Source organism: Nematolebias whitei, chromosome 5 (assembly GCF_014905685.2).
Source record: "Nematolebias whitei isolate Nwh7 chromosome 5, NemWhi1, whole genome shotgun sequence".
Classification (NCBI taxonomy): Eukaryota; Metazoa; Chordata; class Actinopteri; order Cyprinodontiformes; family Rivulidae; genus Nematolebias; species Nematolebias whitei.
In genome coordinates, this window is record NC_056502.1 from 13,544,513 (window position 1) to 13,564,285 (window position 19,773).

General features: G+C 36.6%; 2 protein-coding genes across 3 annotated transcripts; both read right to left on the reverse strand.

The window, feature by feature from the left end:
• Positions 1-168: 168 nt before the first annotated feature.
• On the reverse strand, positions 169-9,342 carry ceacam1 (CEA cell adhesion molecule 1). 2 transcript variants are annotated; one of them, XM_037676867.1, is made up of 15 exons: positions 9,177-9,342; positions 8,587-8,880; positions 7,471-7,752; positions 7,117-7,380; positions 6,047-6,322; positions 5,569-5,820; positions 5,177-5,452; positions 4,830-5,081; positions 4,442-4,717; positions 2,727-2,978; positions 2,351-2,626; positions 1,986-2,237; positions 1,539-1,823; positions 980-1,231; positions 169-682 (listed from the first exon to the last, which is right to left on the reverse strand). In XM_037676867.1, exons 1-15 carry the CDS (start codon positions 9,247-9,249, stop codon positions 594-596), a joined length of 3,651 nt encoding a protein of 1,216 aa, XP_037532795.1. In that variant the 5' UTR covers positions 9,250-9,342; the 3' UTR covers positions 169-593. The 2 variants fall into 2 exon arrangements, with proteins under 2 accessions (XP_037532795.1, XP_037532794.1); XM_037676866.1 differs by having other exon boundaries at positions 169-685.
• Positions 9,343-11,456: 2,114 nt separating this feature from the next.
• Positions 11,457-12,119, reverse strand: LOC119409685 (carcinoembryonic antigen-related cell adhesion molecule 1-like). Its single transcript, XM_037676587.1, has 2 exons — positions 11,851-12,119; positions 11,457-11,749 (listed from the first exon to the last, which is right to left on the reverse strand). The coding sequence occupies exons 1-2, from the start codon at positions 12,062-12,064 to the stop codon at positions 11,457-11,459; spliced, it is 507 nt and encodes a 168-aa protein (XP_037532515.1). The 5' UTR covers positions 12,065-12,119.
• Between the last annotated feature and the right edge of the window lie 7,654 nt (positions 12,120-19,773).

Consider the following 19,773-nt stretch of genomic DNA (forward strand, 5'->3'; position numbering starts at 1 on the left):
AAAAAATCATATATATATATATATATATATATATATATGATTTTTTGTTCTTTGCTATATACAGAATTTACATTTTAAATAAAAAGCTTGCACAGAGTTTTACTGACTATATTCCTGCTGGTTGCACTTTTTTTTAAATAAACTTTCCTAATAAAAATGTCTACAAAATCAGTTGCATTTGTTTATTTGATTAGCAATTAAATGTAGTAAATACATGTTCAAATAAATGTCCACATTTTGATCTAACTTAAATAATGTTCAACCAAGAAAAAGAGCAGCGATTCAGTGGGACAGTGGCAAATAATTTTAAAGAGGTTTAGAGCCATTTGAAGAGATACTTATGATTGTCATTGTAAAATAATGTGTTCATTTATGTGCATAGGGTAAACCTCTCATAAAAGTGACAACAGTGATAAAACTCAGAAGTAGCATAATTTGCTAATAATTAAGACAGTTACAGTATTACTGTATAATATATATATGCATATAATGTGCATATGCACACATTATATATGGGTATATGTTTCAATATAAGATTGATTTTGAAGGTTTTAGAGAAAGCAAAAAGCCTTCTGGCTGGATTTCACAACGACTCAAAGAAAAAGCAAGTGGGCCGAAAGAGCGTAGAGACTCATGAACATCAGACTTCCTTTGGTGATGAAATGAGTCGCAGAGGCCTGGGCTGCTAAAGAAAAAGACAAATAAAGAAAAAATGGTTAAAGGTCTGAGTGAATACAATTTATATTTACAATACAAGATGCATTATTTAAAACTAAAGTTTAAACAGATGTAATTATTTTTACTTTTGAAACATTTAGAACTAAATAGACTATGGAATGAACTAAACATGATGATTGTTTTACAATGTTATAAGATATTACAAAAGTATTTTTTAACAAAATACTATAAAACATGATGGAGATGCTATTACTACATCAAAAACAGCAACAAAGAAATAAAAGTTGTAACTTTTACTCACCAACAATAAACGTTTTAGTCTGCATCAGTTTGAGCGTTGTCACTTGATTTGTGGCCTCACATATGTAGTTCCCCTCATTACTTTTTTGTGAGTTGAAAGTGAAAATGGATCCATTCCCTACAGGCATTGACTTATTGTTCAGGAACCATTGGAAGTCACACTTTGGCTGCGAGTCAGCAGAGCATGTCAGAGTCACAGGGACATTTGGTTTTTCTGAAGCTGGGCCAGAGATGAGCACGTTCAGAGGACCATCTGCAAACAGACATAAAAACTTAGCAATGCTTATTTTGCTGTTTTATATATATGTATATATATATTTTTTTTTACTATTATACAGTATGTCTAAATTCACTTTTCTTTCAACATTAACATGAAAGTGACTATAATGTTAAAAAAAAAAAAAAGCTGTTCTGCAAAATGTATTCAAACACAAAGTGCTTATTTGCAAGTACAAGTTAAAATGATAGATGTTTACAATCCATGCCATAATAATAATGCCTTTAATGCAACATTTATTTTCTAAAAACTATTAAAAAGCACTGGTGCCAGTGGTTCTTACAGTTCACGCTGAGGATGTACGTGGGGCTTTTATGGAGCGCAGCCTTATTGATAGCAATGCACTGGTAGTTCCCATTATTTTCCACAGTCAAAGAGGTGAAGTGAAGACTGTTCTTTTCAATGTGGTACATGGAAGAGTTGGTGCTGGAAGCGTTCATGTTGAGATACATGCCATCTTTCTTCCAGTGGATTGTGTCATAGGGCCCAACAATGTGACATGTGAGCGTGAAGTTTTCACGGTTTACTGGCATCGTGCTGTTGAGGATCGTCACTGACTGTATTGCCTCTGTAAACACAGGAAATAAAACAAGTGAACAAAAGGTAATGTGTAAAGTATTTTGATCTCAGAATATTTACAGCACAATAACTAGTTAATTGATCCATTCTGTATTTCCATGACTCATGCAAAGTGTTTTGTTCTGTGCCTTTAACATCCAAACTTTGATACCTATGACTGTGAGCATCGTGGAGTTTGTGCTGTTCTTTCCCGTCACGTGATTGTAGGCCATGCAAGTGTATGTCCCGCTCATGTTTAAAGTCAAAGGGCCAGTGTTAAACACTGACGAATTGGTCCTCATGGATTCATTGAACCACCAACTGAGAGAACTGAGAGGCACCGACATGGCATCGCAGTTGAATACAACTTGACTTCCTGTTTCACCATACGCTGGTCCCCAAAGGATGGGTGTCTCTGGTCCAACTGTAAAATGAAGTCGTAATCTGTGATGAGAGTTCTTCCTATCCTTGTTCACGTATAATTTATAAAAATATACATATACATGACAACACAGTAAAAGTTTTAAACATACTTACAGTTAACAAGCAGACTGTAAGAAGCGCTGGTCATGTTTTCAATTGCATTCATAGCCATGCATTTGTAGTCTCCAGTATCAGAGCGATCCACATACATGAACCTGACTGTCTTATTACCCATGTTGAAAATAATTCTGTTGTCAGCCTGAAGTAGTTCACCAGTTTTCATCCAATAAATATAATCAACAGTTCCTGTCACATTGCATGCTAGCTCATACGAATCACCTTCAATGGCAGGTTTCATTTGAGCCGCAATCTGTACAGTTTCAATTGGATCTGAAAACAAAGCAAAATTCACAGTTTAGTCTTTTGACTGGTCGTATTTAATCTTTGTAGAGAAAAAAAAAAGTTTCACGTAAATTGAAAACCACCTCACCATTAACTGTAATAATTATGGAGGCATTGCTGTTTTTGCCGGTTATGTAGTTGGAGGCCATGCAAATGTATTTCCAGGTGATGCCTTTGGTCAAAGGAGGAGTGACTAATGTGGACATATTGGAAACCAGAGAACCATTGAAATACCATGTGTATTGGCTTGGGGGGCTTGATGCTGCTTGGCAGCTCAGTGTGACACTGCCTCCCATCATCACCTCATTGGGTCCCATGATAGTTGGCATCTCTGGTCCATCTGAACAAAAACATTTTCAGTCATTTTTAGTGGATGATCATTGTTGCGTTCTTACAGGTACACATCGAATGCATTTACGTTCATTTCTGTTGCTGTTATTACTTCTTGTCACTAGAGAGCGCTACTGTGACAGTATAGGACAGACTGTTGAAGAGAACAACAGTAAGATAATGAAGATTTCAGGCAACGCGGTATTCTGTAACGACATCTGACATTAAGGAGCAGTTCTATAATAAAGTTTGTAAGTTTAATCATCTCCTATTTTCATCACAGCTGTCATAACAATCACGTTTTAGTGCATACATTAGCTTTATCTACATGGTTAGATGCCTCTAAATTCCACAATTTGTGCGGTTAAAAGACGAGAATGGATTAAATTAAATATACCCCTGTTTTATCATTTTTAATATTAAACAATCATCCAACTAAAAATTCAATTCAGTTGATTTATATAACGCCATATCACAACAACGTTGTCTCAGGGCACTTTACAGGAACATGCACATACATTAAAAAAGCCAATTAGTAAAGTTCTCTATCTAATAATGATGTACTAAATTAAAAAAAGTTAACATTTTGATCATTCAAATATGAATTTATTTTAAGCTGAGGATGGTTCTTTCTGGATAAACAAATAAAGATTCCAAAACATTACATCATGAATTTCTTACAGTTGTTTGCTCTACTCTTGACCTTGAAATAGGAAGCCTTTTAGAAATGGCTTATGAAAGCATAAAGCATAAACCTATCTCTTGGAATTAAACTGCGCTTCTTTGAATTTTTCGTTGTTACGTGTGTTGCTCACATGTTGCTGCTGTTAGACAATTAGTATTATTTGTATTTGTATTGGGACAAAGTAGTAATTCGTCAATGGTGATGACTAATGGAAAGTTGGAAATAACTGTCTAGTTTAAACATTTCTGAATAGTCAACACCAATAAACTATAATCTATTTTAGTCTTTGTTGTTTTTATTTACTACACATATACATTGATTATATAATATTATATTTAGATTTTTAAAATATATGTGAAGGGGAAGCACATATTTTTTTCTGCTTTGGAAAAATAGCATCACAAATAACACTTAAAATTAGTTTTATATATCTGACTATATAAAGACAATATTGACATTTGTTTAAAACTACAATCTGCTATGTGTTCTTTTTATTAAACTATTTTCAATTGCACATTAAGAATAACTAAATGTCCTGATGCATGCTCAATAATCCAGGTAGAAAAATCTAACAAGGTTAAATCAGGTCATCTGGACAGATTCTTCTTTGTTGACTCTTCTCAGCAGAGAAGAATCATCTAGAGGACCTGACTTAACTTTATTAGAATATCTGTAAACACTATTTTTATTTACTGCATGTAGATGTTAAATCTTTTAACATGTTTATAATAATGTATATAAAAAAAGTTTGTTTTTTGCAGCATAAAGACTTTGTATATTATACTTACAATAGACAAGGAGACTGTAAGCAGAGCTGACCATGCGCTCTAAAGCATTCGTTGCCATGCAGTGATAGTCCCCAGTATGAGACTGGGCCAGAGGGTTGAACATGACAGTCTTATTATCCATGGAGAAATCAGTGCTGTTGTCGGCATAAAGTGGTTCACCATTGATCATCCAATTAATATATTCAACAGTTCCTATTACGTTGCATGTTAATTCATGTGCACCACCTTCAATGGAAGAGTCCATAGCAGCTTCTATTTGGATATATTCAATTGGATCTGAAACCACAGCAAAAATTCACAGTTATTAGTTAAATCTCTAACTGGTCTTATTTCATCTTTGTAAAGGGGAAAAATGGCATCAGTTTAAATATATTAATTTAAATCTCACCAATAACTGTAAGCATTACAGAGGCAGTGCTATTTTGGCCGGTGATGTAGTTGAAGGCCGTGCAGATGTACTCCCAGCTCATTTCATTGGTTAAAGGAGGTGTGACATACTCAGACATATTGGAGACCATAGATCCATTGAAATACCACTTGAAGATGCTTGGAGGGACCGAGGCTGCCTGACAGCTGAGTGTGGCATTGTTTCCTCTCCTGACCGCATTTGGTCCCCAAATGGTTGGTGTCTCTGGTCCGTCTAAAAACATGGACATAAATTTAAATAATCTATTTTATCTACACAATAGTTCACAAACTTTCAGTACTTGATAGCACAGAACCAATTTTACTTACAGATGACCAGGAGCCAGTAAGAATCACTGGTCATGTTTCCAAAAGCATTAATAGCCATGCACTGGTAGTGTTGGGCATCAGAACGTTCCACAGTCATGAACATGACTGTTTGGTTATCCATCTCGAAAACAGTTCTGTTGTCTGCCTGAAGTGGTTCACCATTTTTCATCCAATAAATACGGTCAACAGTTCCCGTTACAATGCACGTTAACACATACGAATCTCCTTCTATAGCATCATGTGCCTGAGCCTCAATTTGAACCTTTTCAATTGGGTCTGAAAACAAAGCAAAACCCACAACAGTTAAAATGGTCTTGTATGAAACGCCTTACATTGTTGTACAACAAACTATAATGTTGGGGATAAGAATACTATATCTATTTAATTCTTACCAACAACAGTAAGCATTATGAAGTCAGTGCTGTTTTTGTTGATGATGTTATTGAATGCCATGCAGATGTATTTCCCACTCATGTCTTTAGATAGAGGAGGTGTGATGTAGTCAGACATGTTGGAGACTATAGACCCCTTGAAGTACCATCTATAGAGGCTTGGTGGTACCGATTCTGCATGACAGCTGAGTGTAACATTGTCTCCTGTTTTCACCACATTTGGTCCCACGATGGTGAGCATGTCTGGTCCATCTGAAAGCATGAATACAACTTTTGAATACCGTCACACAAAACATGGCTGCATACCTTTCCAAACATTTAGCCAATTTACTAATCAAGAATTCTCTGATCAACCTGTCTCAGATATTAATTAAGTTCTAAATATTTTGTGATTTAACAGCAAGATAGAGCCACATTTGGAAATGCCTCATTTGAGCCTGCTTTTGTGAATGAAACTGAGAAGATATCAAGCTCTTACAATGAACTTGAAGCTCGTAGGGGCTGCTGGTCATGTTGCTAACAGCATTAAAAGCTTGGCACTGATAGTTTCCGTTGTCAGAAAGTTGGGCTGAACTTATAGTGAGTGTTTTGTTGGTCACGTCAAAGACTGTTGTGTTATCAGCAGAAATGAGTTGATCATCCTTCCACCACAAAACAGTGTCAGCAGGTTCAGGCACGTCACAAATCAGAGTGAATGGTTCATGAAGAGCTGCTGGGCCACCAGTTTGAATCACAGCAACTGTTGTGAGAGGATCTAGTGTGGGGGACAAAAATGAATAGGAAAGGTTTAAATAATATGGCACATTTTGAAAAAAAAAAATTAAAATTATAGCGTAATTTTTTTTTGTTATTTTTGGAAATACTTGATTTGTTATGTTTTTAGTTTTTCAGCGTTTTGATATTTTTGCTTATTTAATAATATTTGACCATTTTATAACAATGACCTATGTTTTTTTTTTTATTGTTCTGTTTTGTTCTTTCTGATAGCCTGAAACTGTCTCCAGGCATGCATTTAGGTCCTTTCAACAATAAACTGACCAATATCCCTGTTTACTCTTATAATTAATGCAAGTAATGATTTGTTCAATAAATATAGATTTAGGTGCAACTTTTTGCTAAATGATCTCAACATAAAGTCTAAAAACATCCTTTTTCTACCTGGATTATTGAGCATGCATCAGGATAAAAACATCCTGTGGTCTCTTACACACAAGATGGTAAGTTTCAAATAGCTGTAACTCTAAAACTTACAACTATTGTATGTGTTGTTTGTTTAATGCATAAAAAATGCAAAACATACTGACTGCTTCACTAAAGTTACTTTAGCTTTGCAAGAATAAATATCGTAATTGTTATTTTAACCAAACTTAATACTGAATTCACTTTCTCTTATATTCATCTGGATTGCACAATTTCATAAAGTAAGACTTCAAGTTCTCAGTGTAACAAATTTAACTAAACAAACAAACAAATGTGACTAAACAAACAAACAAATGTGGCTAAACAAACAAACAAATGTGGCTAAACAAATTAACAAATGCCTCTTACCCATAGTTTGAATCACTCTACTTGCACTGCTGGACCTCAGTGTGACAGCGTTGTAAACCACACATTTGTAATTTCCCGAGTTGCTTGCACTGATGCTCTCTAAGGTAAGCTGTGGACCAAACTGGTTCAGATACGTGTCATTAAACATCCAGTGGATTATCGCTGAAGGGCTGGACTCGGTTGAGCACAACAGCGAGACGTTTGATCCTGTTTTGTAGATAGTCTTCACAGGATTGACTGTTATTGTGGTATTTTTTGGACCATCTGATAAAAGAAGAGGAAGATTTGGTGTTATTGTTGCACTTTTTTTAAAACAAATACCCGTACGTACATTCAATTTTGATTCAAACTTACAACTGATGTTCAACAGTAGAGGAGCACTAACTTCATATCCAATTCCATTGGACACATTGCACCTGTATGGACCCTGATTATAGCTGGCCACCATGGATATGGTAAGAGTCGTATTTTGATTGCTGAACTGTACATTTCCACCATCAACGATTACTGAGTTCCCATCCAACCAAGTATAGGACAAAGATGAGCCGTTGGACACAGAGCACACGAGGACTGCCGTGTCATTATATTCGATCAGATTTATTTTCCTTGCCGACAGAGTTACATTTGTAACAGGCACTGCAAAGAGAACATATCACAAGCAAATGGTTAGGTATTGTGGATTTCAACGGAAACTTAACATGTAAATTTCATTGTTGTAATCTTTTTTTCAGGACTGTACCTCAAACTACAGACGACTGCAGACTCATGTTGGGGCTGCTGTTTAATATACTGTATTATTTTACATTATCAGTGTTTAGTGTATATCTTAGATACTTATAAACTGTTTCTTTTTATACGTTGTATTTTAGCTATTTTTCGGTGTAACTGGGACCTTGAGTACACAGTTTCGTTCCACCTCATGTACCACATGTGATGTGAATGACAATAAAGAACCTTGAACCTTGAACTTTGAACTTTGAACGTTGAACTTTGAAACAGGGCTGTTTTTTAAAAGTATTTGATTGACGTCTGAGTCATTGCAGAAATTCTTATGGGTCAAGCGTTTTTTATATAAAAAAAAAAAAACTAACGAGTATGACAAGTGAGAAACGCAAGGAAGAAATCTTTTTTTTTTTAAAGAAATAACTGTTCATAGTCGACATGAACTTGAGTTCAAACCAATTAGGGCTTGAATTAAAGCTGATTTGATTTTCTAGCTGTCAAATACAAAATACTAAACATACATTGTAGCTATTATTAGGACTAAGCGATTAATAGCATTGCCTTGCAGATCACTTCTTTGCAGCGACCCAAAACAGAAACGCCATTTGTTCATAGCTTTAATATATTTTTCTGCAACACTATCAAAATCAAGTGTTCATCTAATTGTAAGAAAAAACACTAAACATTATTTTATTTGTATCCTGTAATATGTTTGTGAACAAACAAGACGTGTGTGAGAGCTCTTACCTTGGATTGAGATGTCTAAATTTGCAATAAAAACATTTATTTGTTGTAATTTGTACTTTCCAGAGTTTTCCAGTGTGGCTGAAATTATAGTCAGAGATGATGTAGATGAATCATATAAAACTCTGTCCTTATGTGCATCATTTATGATTTGCCCTCCCGGGAAAATGAACACAAGGATATCGTTGTTGAATAACCAGGCCCCCACTGTGACACTAACATCAGTGAAAATGGTCAAGTTGCTGCCCACTGGTACAGGGTTTGTTGGGGTATATATTCTTTGGCTGTGAACAAGACCTGAAAACAGACAGGAAGTGAAATATAAGAAACACAGTTGATGAATCATACACACATAACTTTGAGGTGTTAGCAGGATTAGCAAAGTATTCATTAAATTACTGTAATGGACATGCATATTTGTTGTGTTAAACATTTAACAATTGAATAAAAAATAAGCCGTTTTCTACAAAAGCATTTTTAAACCACTAAATTCTTTAACGTTTGATTTTTAAATCAGCAAAATATGTAAACCAACGTAGAGTTGAGTGTAATCTTTGCAAACAAATCCAAATTAAAAGATCGTCCAGCTTTACCTGCAGATATTATTGTGGTCAGAATTAGGAGAAAGGCTGTTGAAGACGTCATTCTGCCCCACTCTCGTTTCATCTGAGAACTTCAGCAACCAAATGGACCAGGCTATTGCTTTAAAACTCAATCCTGGAGATGTTGTCTGATCCTTCTTTCTAATCAGCAAATGTTGGCTCTGCAGCTCTCAGTTCTTTTGATGCAATAGTCGTTCCGTCTTCCATCACCATCACATGCTGCCACACCTTGTTTTGCCCTGATGTACCCAGGTCTTAATGGAACTACCAGGAGTGGCCATTTACTGTAAACTTTAGTCCATCATTCTTCAACTGTTAGCTGACCAGAACACTGCACCACTTGATTTTTGGACATCATTTGGAGCTTAATGTACCACAAAGGAAAAGAATGCTATTACTGTACATCAAACTCTTCACGAAACTTGTTAATCTCAAATAGATAATAAAAATAGTGGAATAAAGTGGTCAAATTAAACTGTGTGATAACAAATACACATTTATGTAAAAGAAACTAAACTGTTTAAGAAATTAACTAAATACTTTGTATACTTTGTACAGTTTGGGTTATTTGAAAGTGAACTCAACAAATAAAAAATGGTCAAACCGGATTTATCAATAGTTTCTCTCTGTACCGTAATGGACACGTTCTTTCTCCTAAACTGTTTACTGTAATCACAAACCAACAGGGTGATGTCATATTTTCTAAGAAAATCGCAGACAATTGTTTCCATTTGACTAGCATCCAAACAGATGACTTTATTGAGAATAGTTTATCTTCATTACAAGGGTATGTACAAGAGTATGTTGCTGCCATGAATGACATGCGCAGCTGTTATCACCGATGTTTGGAAAAAGAGTTTTGTCATATGCGTCACAATACTTGTTGGCATTTGACTTTTTCTTTTCTTTTTCTTTTGTCCCTTGCTTATTCCAATAAAGAAATTAATAAATAAAAATAAATTGCCCAGGGCTCTAGGAAATATTAATCTTTAAAGTATTAAGCAAATTATACTCTTAGTGTCACGTAGGTTATGCATATCATGTTTTAGATAGAACTTTAGACATACATATTTTAAACAAGTACAGAAAAGAGAACCAGGAAACTCCTTCAATCTGATGTGTTGAAGCATTTTGTGTTTTTGTTAAATGTTCTATTTTCACCAGAATTTTTAGGAATGTGAAGAAGAGGTAAACAAAATGGGTGTAAACAAAATGCTTCTGAAAAGTCATGACAAATTCTTAAATTTGAAAAGGCTTTTAGAGCTTGTGATTTTTTTTTATATTGTAAGAGGCAAATTAATTATTGCTTAATTGTTGACATTTGTTATAAGTGCACATCAGAATCAGAATAAACTTTATTGGAATTGCACCGAGGTACAACGCAAATATGTACACATAAGACTAGAATGCAGAAGGTGAAGCCACATAAATGGAGGGACTCTCTTGTGGTTACAATACAAAAATAAAATGCACAGGGAAAACTTGCACACTCCACACAGAAAGGCAGTGAGGCAAACCTGTGGCCTTCTCATTGTGAGGCAACAGCACTGCACCAACGGGTCGCTGGTTTGTATCACCTTGATTTATTAATTTGTCCAAACATTTTATTCTTATTTTTCCTTATTATACCACATCAATGGTAAAATCTTCAAAATCACAGATTTGTACAGATTTACCACAAATGAAAAATCTCATTGATTTCAGATATTGTTAACAAATTAAATATTGAGATCCGGATTTCTTCACTGCTGCAAAGTCATCCAGGAGCTGAATGAGCCAAATTAATCTGAAAAAGAAAAAAATCATTTTTATTTTTCACCAGAATGACTGTTTTATATTGTGTGTGTGTGTTTTTTTTTTTTTTTTTAAGAATTAGAAAAAGTTGTTACTATTCGCAAAACTTATTTTGGCAGAATCTACTTGTGGGTGAAAAAGCATTAAAGACACTTTCAAGAACAAGATTGATCATATTTGGAATTGTACCTGAATAATAGTTCAAAACTTAGTGTATTTAAACAATCACATTTGATTTTATTTTGTTAACAAAAATGTGAACATTATGATCACCATGTAGAAAAATGTTAAGGGAACAGTTTTATCTGTTATTGAGAAGTTTTAAGTAACAATAAACTCATTTGTTAATAATTTACCTGGTAATGATAAAATGAATCCAGTCGTTGACAGAAGAAGGAGCAGCACATTCATCACCTGCTGTTCGGACTCTGTACAAACAAAAGGATGAAGCTTCTGACAAACGGATGAAATTTAATTTCATTTACTAAAACACAGAAACTTACTTGATATAATAATGTCTTTGGTTATCCTGTTGTTCACGTTGGTGATGTTATTGAAGGCCAGGCAGGTGTATGGACCACTTTGGTCCTGTGTGACTTGGAACAACTCCAACATGGTTCCTGTTGAGTTCATCAGATTTCCTCTGAAGGCCCACTGAAGCTGAGCTGGGGGGCTGGAGTTTGCTGAACACAGTAAGGTCAGATTGGATCCAACTGGGAAGGAAGTACCGCTTGACCCGTTCACTGTTAGAGCCATGCTATCTGGACCATCTGAGAGGATTACAGAAATGATGCAAGCCAAATGAGTATAAACTGCACGTTAAAGCTTTGTGGTGTAGCCCAGTGACTGTGCAGGTAAAACTCTGACTCACAGCTGATGGTGAAGTTTACTGGACCACTGGTCCCATTACTGACGGGATTAAATGCATAACAGCTGAATGGTCCTGAGTCATAGCGGGTCACGTTGGTGATGGCGAGAGTGGAGTTTCCATTAGTGATCTGAACTCTGCTGCTGGTTGTAACTGGAAAGCTACCGTTCATCCAGAGGAAGGAGAGAGAAGATCCAGACGAGACCGAGCACTGCATGAGTGCTGAACTCCCGAACTCAATTAGGTCCGTTTGGTTTGTGTTGAGTGTCACATTCGAAACAGCTTCTGTGGAAGTGAGACAAACTATTTACCAACTTACTGCACACCAGATGGGTTTTGTGGTATGTAAATACTAAATATATATATATATAAATAAAAAAAGCTGGCGACAATTACAAGTTCATTGTTAAAGCTGTTAATATTTGGTCCAGAGTTCATGTTTAAAGTGACAATTTAAGGCAAAAGCATGTTTTTCATCAACACCATCAGAAACCATGACATAAAACCGTCTAAAAAATAAAGAGTGTGACTAACAAACACAAAACATCATTCACTTTTCTGGTTAACCTTAATCAATGGAACAAAGTTCAATCAGGTTCATCTGGACGGTTTCTTTTTTTTGACTCGGATTGACAAAGTTCTTTGGATGAAGGACGAAACGTTTCATCACAAAAAAAAAAAAAGAAACCATCCAGATGACCTGATTTACAGTAACTTTGTTGGATATTTACCTGGATTATTGAGCATGAACTTTGATCTTAATCAATGTAATCAATGGACTGAATTTGCTTGTATAAATGTGTCAAACAATAAAATAAAATAAAAATTATATATATATATATATATATATATATATATATATATATATATGAGCATTTGTAAAGGTGGTGTCCGTAAATTCAGTGTTTATCAGTATTATTTTATTAAAAGAAGATATTCTTATCTTATTCTAACAAACTACTACATTATAAACCATTTAAACTTTAACTAAACAAAATAATATAGAATATTCCAGTTAAAACTACATACTGTCTGATGTGAAAAATATCTATATCGGTCTAAACTTGCTGGCTTTTCTTTTAAAACAAATAAAACTTAGTGACACCAGAAATATTAATTATCCAAATTATTTTTTTATACAACTTTTGCTAGAGTCATTAAAAATAAAAATCCTTATAAGTAAGTAGGATTTATGAGAAAAAGTATTATCTTTCAAAAACAACACTCTACTTTTTAAGGTCTTAGGACTTCCAAATGATTTAGGTAAGTGTAAATGCAAAGCTCATGGAATACTTTTACAGTTTCTAAGATATTGAATGTGTCTTATTAAAAGGTTTCTTTGTGTATGCAGAAATAGAAACGCAGACAGATCTTCCAGTATTTCTTGCTGAAGGGCTGGGTTCTGGGAAAGGATGGCGAACACCGTCACACAAAGCTGAGTGTTGATGGAGAAATAGCCAGAGGGCACCTTGATATTACCAGAGGAGCAGCAAAGCTTGAACACAGTTTGTTGACTTGGTGAGAATGTTTTATGAGATGTCAGTCTAAATATCACAAGGCAGTGGCATGAGTTCCTTCACCCCCCCATGAGAAAACTTTTCAGTTTTTGTTTCATTACAACAAAAAGTTGTTCAGGTCAAAAGCAAAGCGTCAACAAATCAGTTTGTTCCTGTCTTCTTTTACCTGAAGTGGTTCATTGCAGCCCCAAGAAATATTTATTCGGTAACACTTTACAATAAGGTACACAGAACTTGATTAACTACTAAGGTACACCTCAGGAACGAATCAGGAACCAGTACTTACTGGAACACACACAGCCACACCTATTAGGGGACTAGTGGTTAGTTACTTTCTAAATTAAGATGAACTAATCAGGAACTAATGGGTAGTTACCAATGAAACCAAAGAGGAACAAATCTGGTGCTAATGGGTAGTTAACCAGTACTTACTGGGGAACACACAGCCAAGTGTTTTTAGGGGACTACTGGTTTGTTATCACAGAGGAGAAATTCTACATGTGGGTGCTGAGTAATAGCCAGGCAATGATTTGGTACTCAGTAAGTGATAGCCAGACATAGTTAAGATGACACCAGTACAAGATTATGAAATTGCTAATCAGTGGTAAGAATCCAATAAAATCAGTAATCACTAGGAAACGGGTTTATCACTATTACGAGCTGGTTCAGGGTTTATTCAGAACCCAAATTGATCATTTCTCCTCTTTTTCTGTGGTAACTAACCAATAGTCCACTAATAAGGCTTGGCTGTGTGGTCCTCAGTAAGTACTGGTTAACTACCCATTAGTTCCTGATTAGTTACTCTTCATTTCCCAGGTAACAAACCAGTAGTCCCCTAATGAGGCTTGGCTGTGTGTTCCCCAGTTAAGTACTGGTCAACTACCCATTAGCCCCTGATTAGTTCCTGATTCGTTCCTTAGTAGTTAACCAAATTTTGTGTACCTTATTGTAAAGTGTCACCCTTTATTCCTGTTCTGTCACTTTGCACGACTTAACTCCAGACGGTTTACATCTATACATCTGTTTTTGCTGCTTAACATTTGGATAGGGTACACAGATAGGTTGATAATAAGTGAACCATTTGAAATCCTGATTTAAGTATATCTTCAGACTGGTCTCACCTATTACAGTGACAGAAGCGTTGGCCATCAGAGCCGGGTCGCTGCTCTGCAATATGTAGACTCCAGAGTCGCTTAGCTTGAGAGGACTCAGCGTGAGAGCTCCGGTGGTGCTGTTTACTGATGCCCTGCCGCTGTGGCTGGGAAAAACCGCCTGCTGGTCCCCAAGCCAGGTGAGGACAAGAGTGCCTCCCAAAGCCCAGCTTCCACTTTTCATATTCACGGAAGGAGACAACGAGAGTGTCACTGTTCCCCCGGCCACCGCAGGGTTGATGGAAGGCGTAACTTCTACAGCGTTAGAGGCCAAAAAACCTACAGAAGAAATATATATATTTACAGTACAAAAAGCCCATTTACATTTCTGCTTTTAACCAGTGATCAGAAAATCATCCGGATGTACCTCGCAAAAACGCCAGAAGCACAACAGTCAGAGCTCGGCCCTTCTTCTTCTCCATTTTATTTCAGTGTTCTGACCAGCGTCTTGCTTTTTCCACTGTGATATAGCTGCTCTTTGTGTGTCAAGCCCCTCCACATGAGTCAGGAAGCCTGTATCTTATCTGCAGGTGCTTTGGGTCTGGGTCTTTTGTGTTACGTCTTGACAAATTTACAAAAGGTGATACCAGTTCTGTTTGTCTCTCTGGGTGAAGTTCTGTTAATGACAAATTATGACAGAAGGTATGTGGGACGTATGGGGAGTTGGGGTCATGCAGACTGTTACCTTTTGAATGATTTGCTCAGAAAAATCAATTTAGCTGTTTTATTGCCATTTATCTAAACGCCAAACATGTTACGCTTATAGAGCAAAACTTTGAAATAGTTTTCCTCTCTCCATCTTTACGTTTGAAAGGTTCAAGGTACACGCCTGACATATGAGGCTTTCATAGCTTTATGAAAGCCTCATATGTCAAATACAAAGTTTTCTTATCAGTAGCTCGAACTTTTTTAGCAGCTTTACGTTCAAACTGAAAACAACCACACCTGCTATAGTTTCACATGACGTCAGTGATCCTCAAACCTTTTACAACAAGCACCACCTGAGGAAAATACCAAGTTCATTGGAGTTGTTGTACGAAACAACGTTACATAAACTGCAGTCTCTTATTTGGTTCACAAAAACTAAAAATAAATAGATAAATTAAAAAAGATAAGTTGAATTAAATCTTCTCACTGTTTGGCACTATTTGCAGTCCAAACTCCACTGCTGACTCTAATGTAGCTACTGTCATATTGGCGACCCATTGCTCACTATAGTTTCCATCAGGGCTCTAAAACTGTTCTCCAATGTATACTTTAAGTTTCAAGTTGGACCAAATATTGTATTTGCTTGAAACGCTCACCTTTTGGCCTGTTGCCATAATTTAGCTCATGTTAACAGTTCAGCTCATGGCAATGATTAATTGGCTTGTAATTTAACTTGTAAGTAGTTGATACCACAATTTTCTTTTTGAGTACTACCAAAGGGATCCAGAGTAGACCTACTGGCACTGGTAAAAAGGTTTTGGAACTATGGTGTTTATTATTAATAATAACAAGTGTTATAATAAAAATAAGTGTTGATTATTGAATGTTTTCATACAATGGCAAAATTAGTTCTCGCATTTCACACATTGCACCTGGAATATACCCAGGTGGAGCAGTGGGTAGATATGTAGGTGCCTGGGGAGCAATGGAGGATTGGGTGTTTTGCTCAGAGGCACCAAAATATGTGGAAATGGCTGGGAATTGAGCCTGGGACTTTCGGGTCCCGAGTCGGCTGCCCTGCCTCTACCCCATATCGGCCCCCATGATTTAATGTGATCTATTTTTTTCAGTGCTCTACAACTTGTAAATGAAAACAGAAAGATCAACGTTCGTGCTCAATAATCCAGGTAAAAAAATCCACCATCCTTCAGTCAGATCTTCTGGATGCTTTCTTTCTTCTTCTTCTTTTTTTTTTTTTAAGAGATATTTTGTCAAAGGACTTCATCAGTCTGAGGAGCCACAATAAACTCAGTCCCACAAGCAACACACTCCCATAGTGGACCAACCAGCTGAAGTCCTTTGGATGAAGGATGAAACATCTCAACAAAAAACAGAAACCATCCAGATGACCTGACTGAACATTGTTGGATTTTCTACCTGGATTATTGAACATTAACTTTGATGTTACAAACCACTATACTGGCTATGGCTGCCTCAGATGAGTCGATGGGGGAGAGTGTGGGCCCCAGAAACCATCTTATCACCAGCAAACTAGTTGGTCCACTGTGTGAGTGTGCTGCTTGTGGGATTAAGTTTGTTGTGGCTCCTCGGACTGATGAAGTCCTTTGGATGAAGGACGAAACATCTCAACAACAACAACAACAAAAAGAAACCGTCCAGATGACCTGACTGAACTTTGTTGAAAACAGAAACATATTACTGCCGTTCATATTTTTTAATTACCGGTACCTATTATTTCAGAACACTGGATTATTCTGGTATTTCTATGTTTCATCTATTTGTCTCACCTACGTTCGACTTTCAGAAAGGTTCCAGATTTATTGCGTTGCATTGTGAAACGACTCAACAGCTGTGTAATATATAATAACACTTGGTAAACATCTGGGATATTATTTTAGTTATGGTGGTGCAAGGTTCAGCACATCAGCACACCCGCGTTATGTAAATATAATGTACAGGAGTGATTAACGTCCTGATGGTTTGTGTAGCAGTTTGTGCATCCAGTAGAGTCGAAGTCCAGATATTGTAGTCTTCAAAACGCAGCTTCCATTCATCCACTCATCCACTCATCCATCCCAGCTTGCTTACAGAAACTTGAAACCTTATCCAGCTGACATTGAACAAGAGGAAGGGTACGTCTTGAAGAAGATGACATATTATCACGACATAAACACAAGGAGCCAGTCTCCATACTGTGGCTAGTTGAGAATCATCAGTTAAACCAGCAGTCAGGTGTTTGGCCTGTGGGGAGAAGTCAGAACACCTGCAGAGAAACATGCAAAGTCCACACAGGAAGGTAAAAACCACTGTGTGTTGACAGTGCAAATCACTGCATCAACATATCATCACTTTTTATTTAAATATCCTGTCACTGGGCTTTAGTTTATTGACTCTGTCAAACAAACAGTGGAACAGTCATGAAAACATGAATTCATAACTTTGTTTTGTGCGGCCCTGACCTCTAACCACTGGCTCCTTACAAAATCAGAATAATAAAATAAAAATTAACAACAGCAAGAACATGAATACACTCATTTGTAATTGACCCCAGGTCTTGTATTAAAATCTCATCTGAACAACTTGCCCTGCTTATCACTCAAAATAGCAAAACCTAAACTTCAAAATCCCCTTTTTTTTTTGTTGTTGCCATATTTAAGGGATATCTTGATGAATGATCAACAATCCAGGTAGAAAAATCTAAAAAAACAAAACTTGTTTTTTGAATGTCTAGAGGACCAGACTTAACTTTTTTAGACATATTTATGGTACTTCTCCAAAACCCAGTGTTCTGCCAAGGTTTTCCCATGTGATAAAGAAAAATAAAAACTAAAATAGACACCTTGGTTCAAATAAACAGATGAATCAGACATAGTGTGATACTCAACACTGTAGTGTTGAAGCTGAAGCAAACTGTGAAAAATAAAACCACAAAATAAATATCTGCCTCCAAAATATAGATAAACTCATCAGCCAGAACATTAAAACTTCTGACAAGTAAAGTGAGTGATACTTATCATGTTGTGAGCACTGTGCTATGCTGGGAAAAACGCATCTTCATAAAGAACTTACAACACTTGCAAACCAAAAAAACACTTCTTGCGATCAGTTGTGCCCCCCTTATGGCAATCCTCCATAGCAGGAACAGCAATGGGCCCCTCAAAAGTTGTTTGGGAGTGACTCAAGAAACACAACAAACCATTTGTGGTGTTCATTTTGCTCAGTGCTGAATGTCTTTTGTTATCATCTTAGAGCTTAGATGGTTTATTCCAGACATCCTGGTATATCAGTGCATTTGGGACATCTCTGCATGTTGTTCGTCTGCATGTCTTCAATTATTAGAGCTCTTTTGGCTGTACAAGGAGAATCTTCACATTTTAGGCAGGTAGCCATAATGTTATGGCTGATCACTGAAGTTGAACCTCTGGAGTACACAGTTTTGAAGCATAAACCAAGATGATCATCAGATGAACAAAGTATGAAATTAAACCATCTTATTGCCTTACTCGCAGTGTTATTTAAAACATATCTATATCTATCTATCTATCTATCTATCTATCTATCTATCTATCTATCTATCTATATATATATATATATATATATATATATATATATGTGAAAATACATTCATTCAACCTTTATTTATACAGGTTAGTCTCAATGAGCCTCGAGGACTCATTTACAAGAGAGACCTATTTTAAACAAAGAATGATGACAACAGTGGACAATAAAATTTTTAATTTGCACATACATGTGAATGAATATTGAGGTTCAAGGTTTTTTATTTCATTCACATCACATGTGGTACATGAGGTGGAATGAAATTGTGTACACAGGATCCCAGTTACATCCAACATCATCAAAAAATTACATTACAGATTACATTAAAATGGGCAGCACGGTGGAGCAACTGGAAGAGCTGCTGCCTCTCAGCGAGAAAGTTGCTGGTTCAAATCCCGGTCCGGGGGCCTTTCTGGGTGGAGTTTGCATGTTCTCTCTCTGCATGTGTGGGTTTTTTCCGGGTACTCCGGTTTCCTCCCACAGACCAAAAACATGCACGTTAGACTGATTGGTAACTCTAAATAGTCCCTAGGTGTGAGTGAGAGTGAATGTTTGTTTGTACCGGAGTAAACTCGCACATGCATGGGGAGAACATGCAAACTCCACCCAGGAAGGCCCCTTGACTGAGATTTGAACCAGGGTAACCTGCTCGCTGAGTGGCAGCAGCTCTACTGTGCCACTGTGAGCCCAACACTGAATCAGAAGAACCATATTTCCCAGAAGGATGCAGTCATCTTGTTGTTCTCGGAAGTAAGGTTAAATTAGAAAACACACATCTGTGGTTAGGCAGCACGGTGGCACAACTGGTAGAGCTGCTGCCTCTCAGCGAGCATGTTTGGTTCAAACCCCGGTCCAGGGGCCTTTCTGGGTGGAGTTTGCATGTTCTCTCCGTGCATGCGTGGGTTTTCTCCGGGTGCTCCGGTTTCCACCCACAGACCAAAAACATGCATGTTAGGCTGATTGGTAACTTTAAATTGTCCCTAGGTGTGAGTGAGAGAGTGAATGGTTGTTTGTCTCGTTTGTCTCTATGA

What these genes read in the sequence shown, in the direction of transcription:
- ceacam1 (XM_037676866.1), bottom strand. Translation starts at nt 9,249, where the DNA reads ATGAAACGAGAGTGGGGCAGAATGACGTCTTCAACAGCCTTTCTCCTA. An exon ending in TTACAGTCTGCTTGTTAACT is followed by an intron (nt 2,238 to 2,350) that starts GTAAGTATGTTT and finishes TTCATTTTACAG; the next exon opens with TTGGACCAGAGACACCCATC. An exon ending in GACTAAAACGTTTATTGTTG is followed by an intron (nt 686 to 979) that starts GTGAGTAAAAGT and finishes CTTTTTCTTTAG; the next exon opens with CAGCCCAGGCCTCTGCGACT.
- LOC119409685 (XM_037676587.1), bottom strand. Translation starts at nt 12,064, where the DNA reads ATGCAGTGCTCGGTCTCGTCTGGATCTTCTCTCTCCTTCCTCTGGATG. An exon ending in AGTAAACTTCACCATCAGCT is followed by an intron (nt 11,750 to 11,850) that starts GTGAGTCAGAGT and finishes TAATCCTCTCAG; the next exon opens with ATGGTCCAGATAGCATGGCT.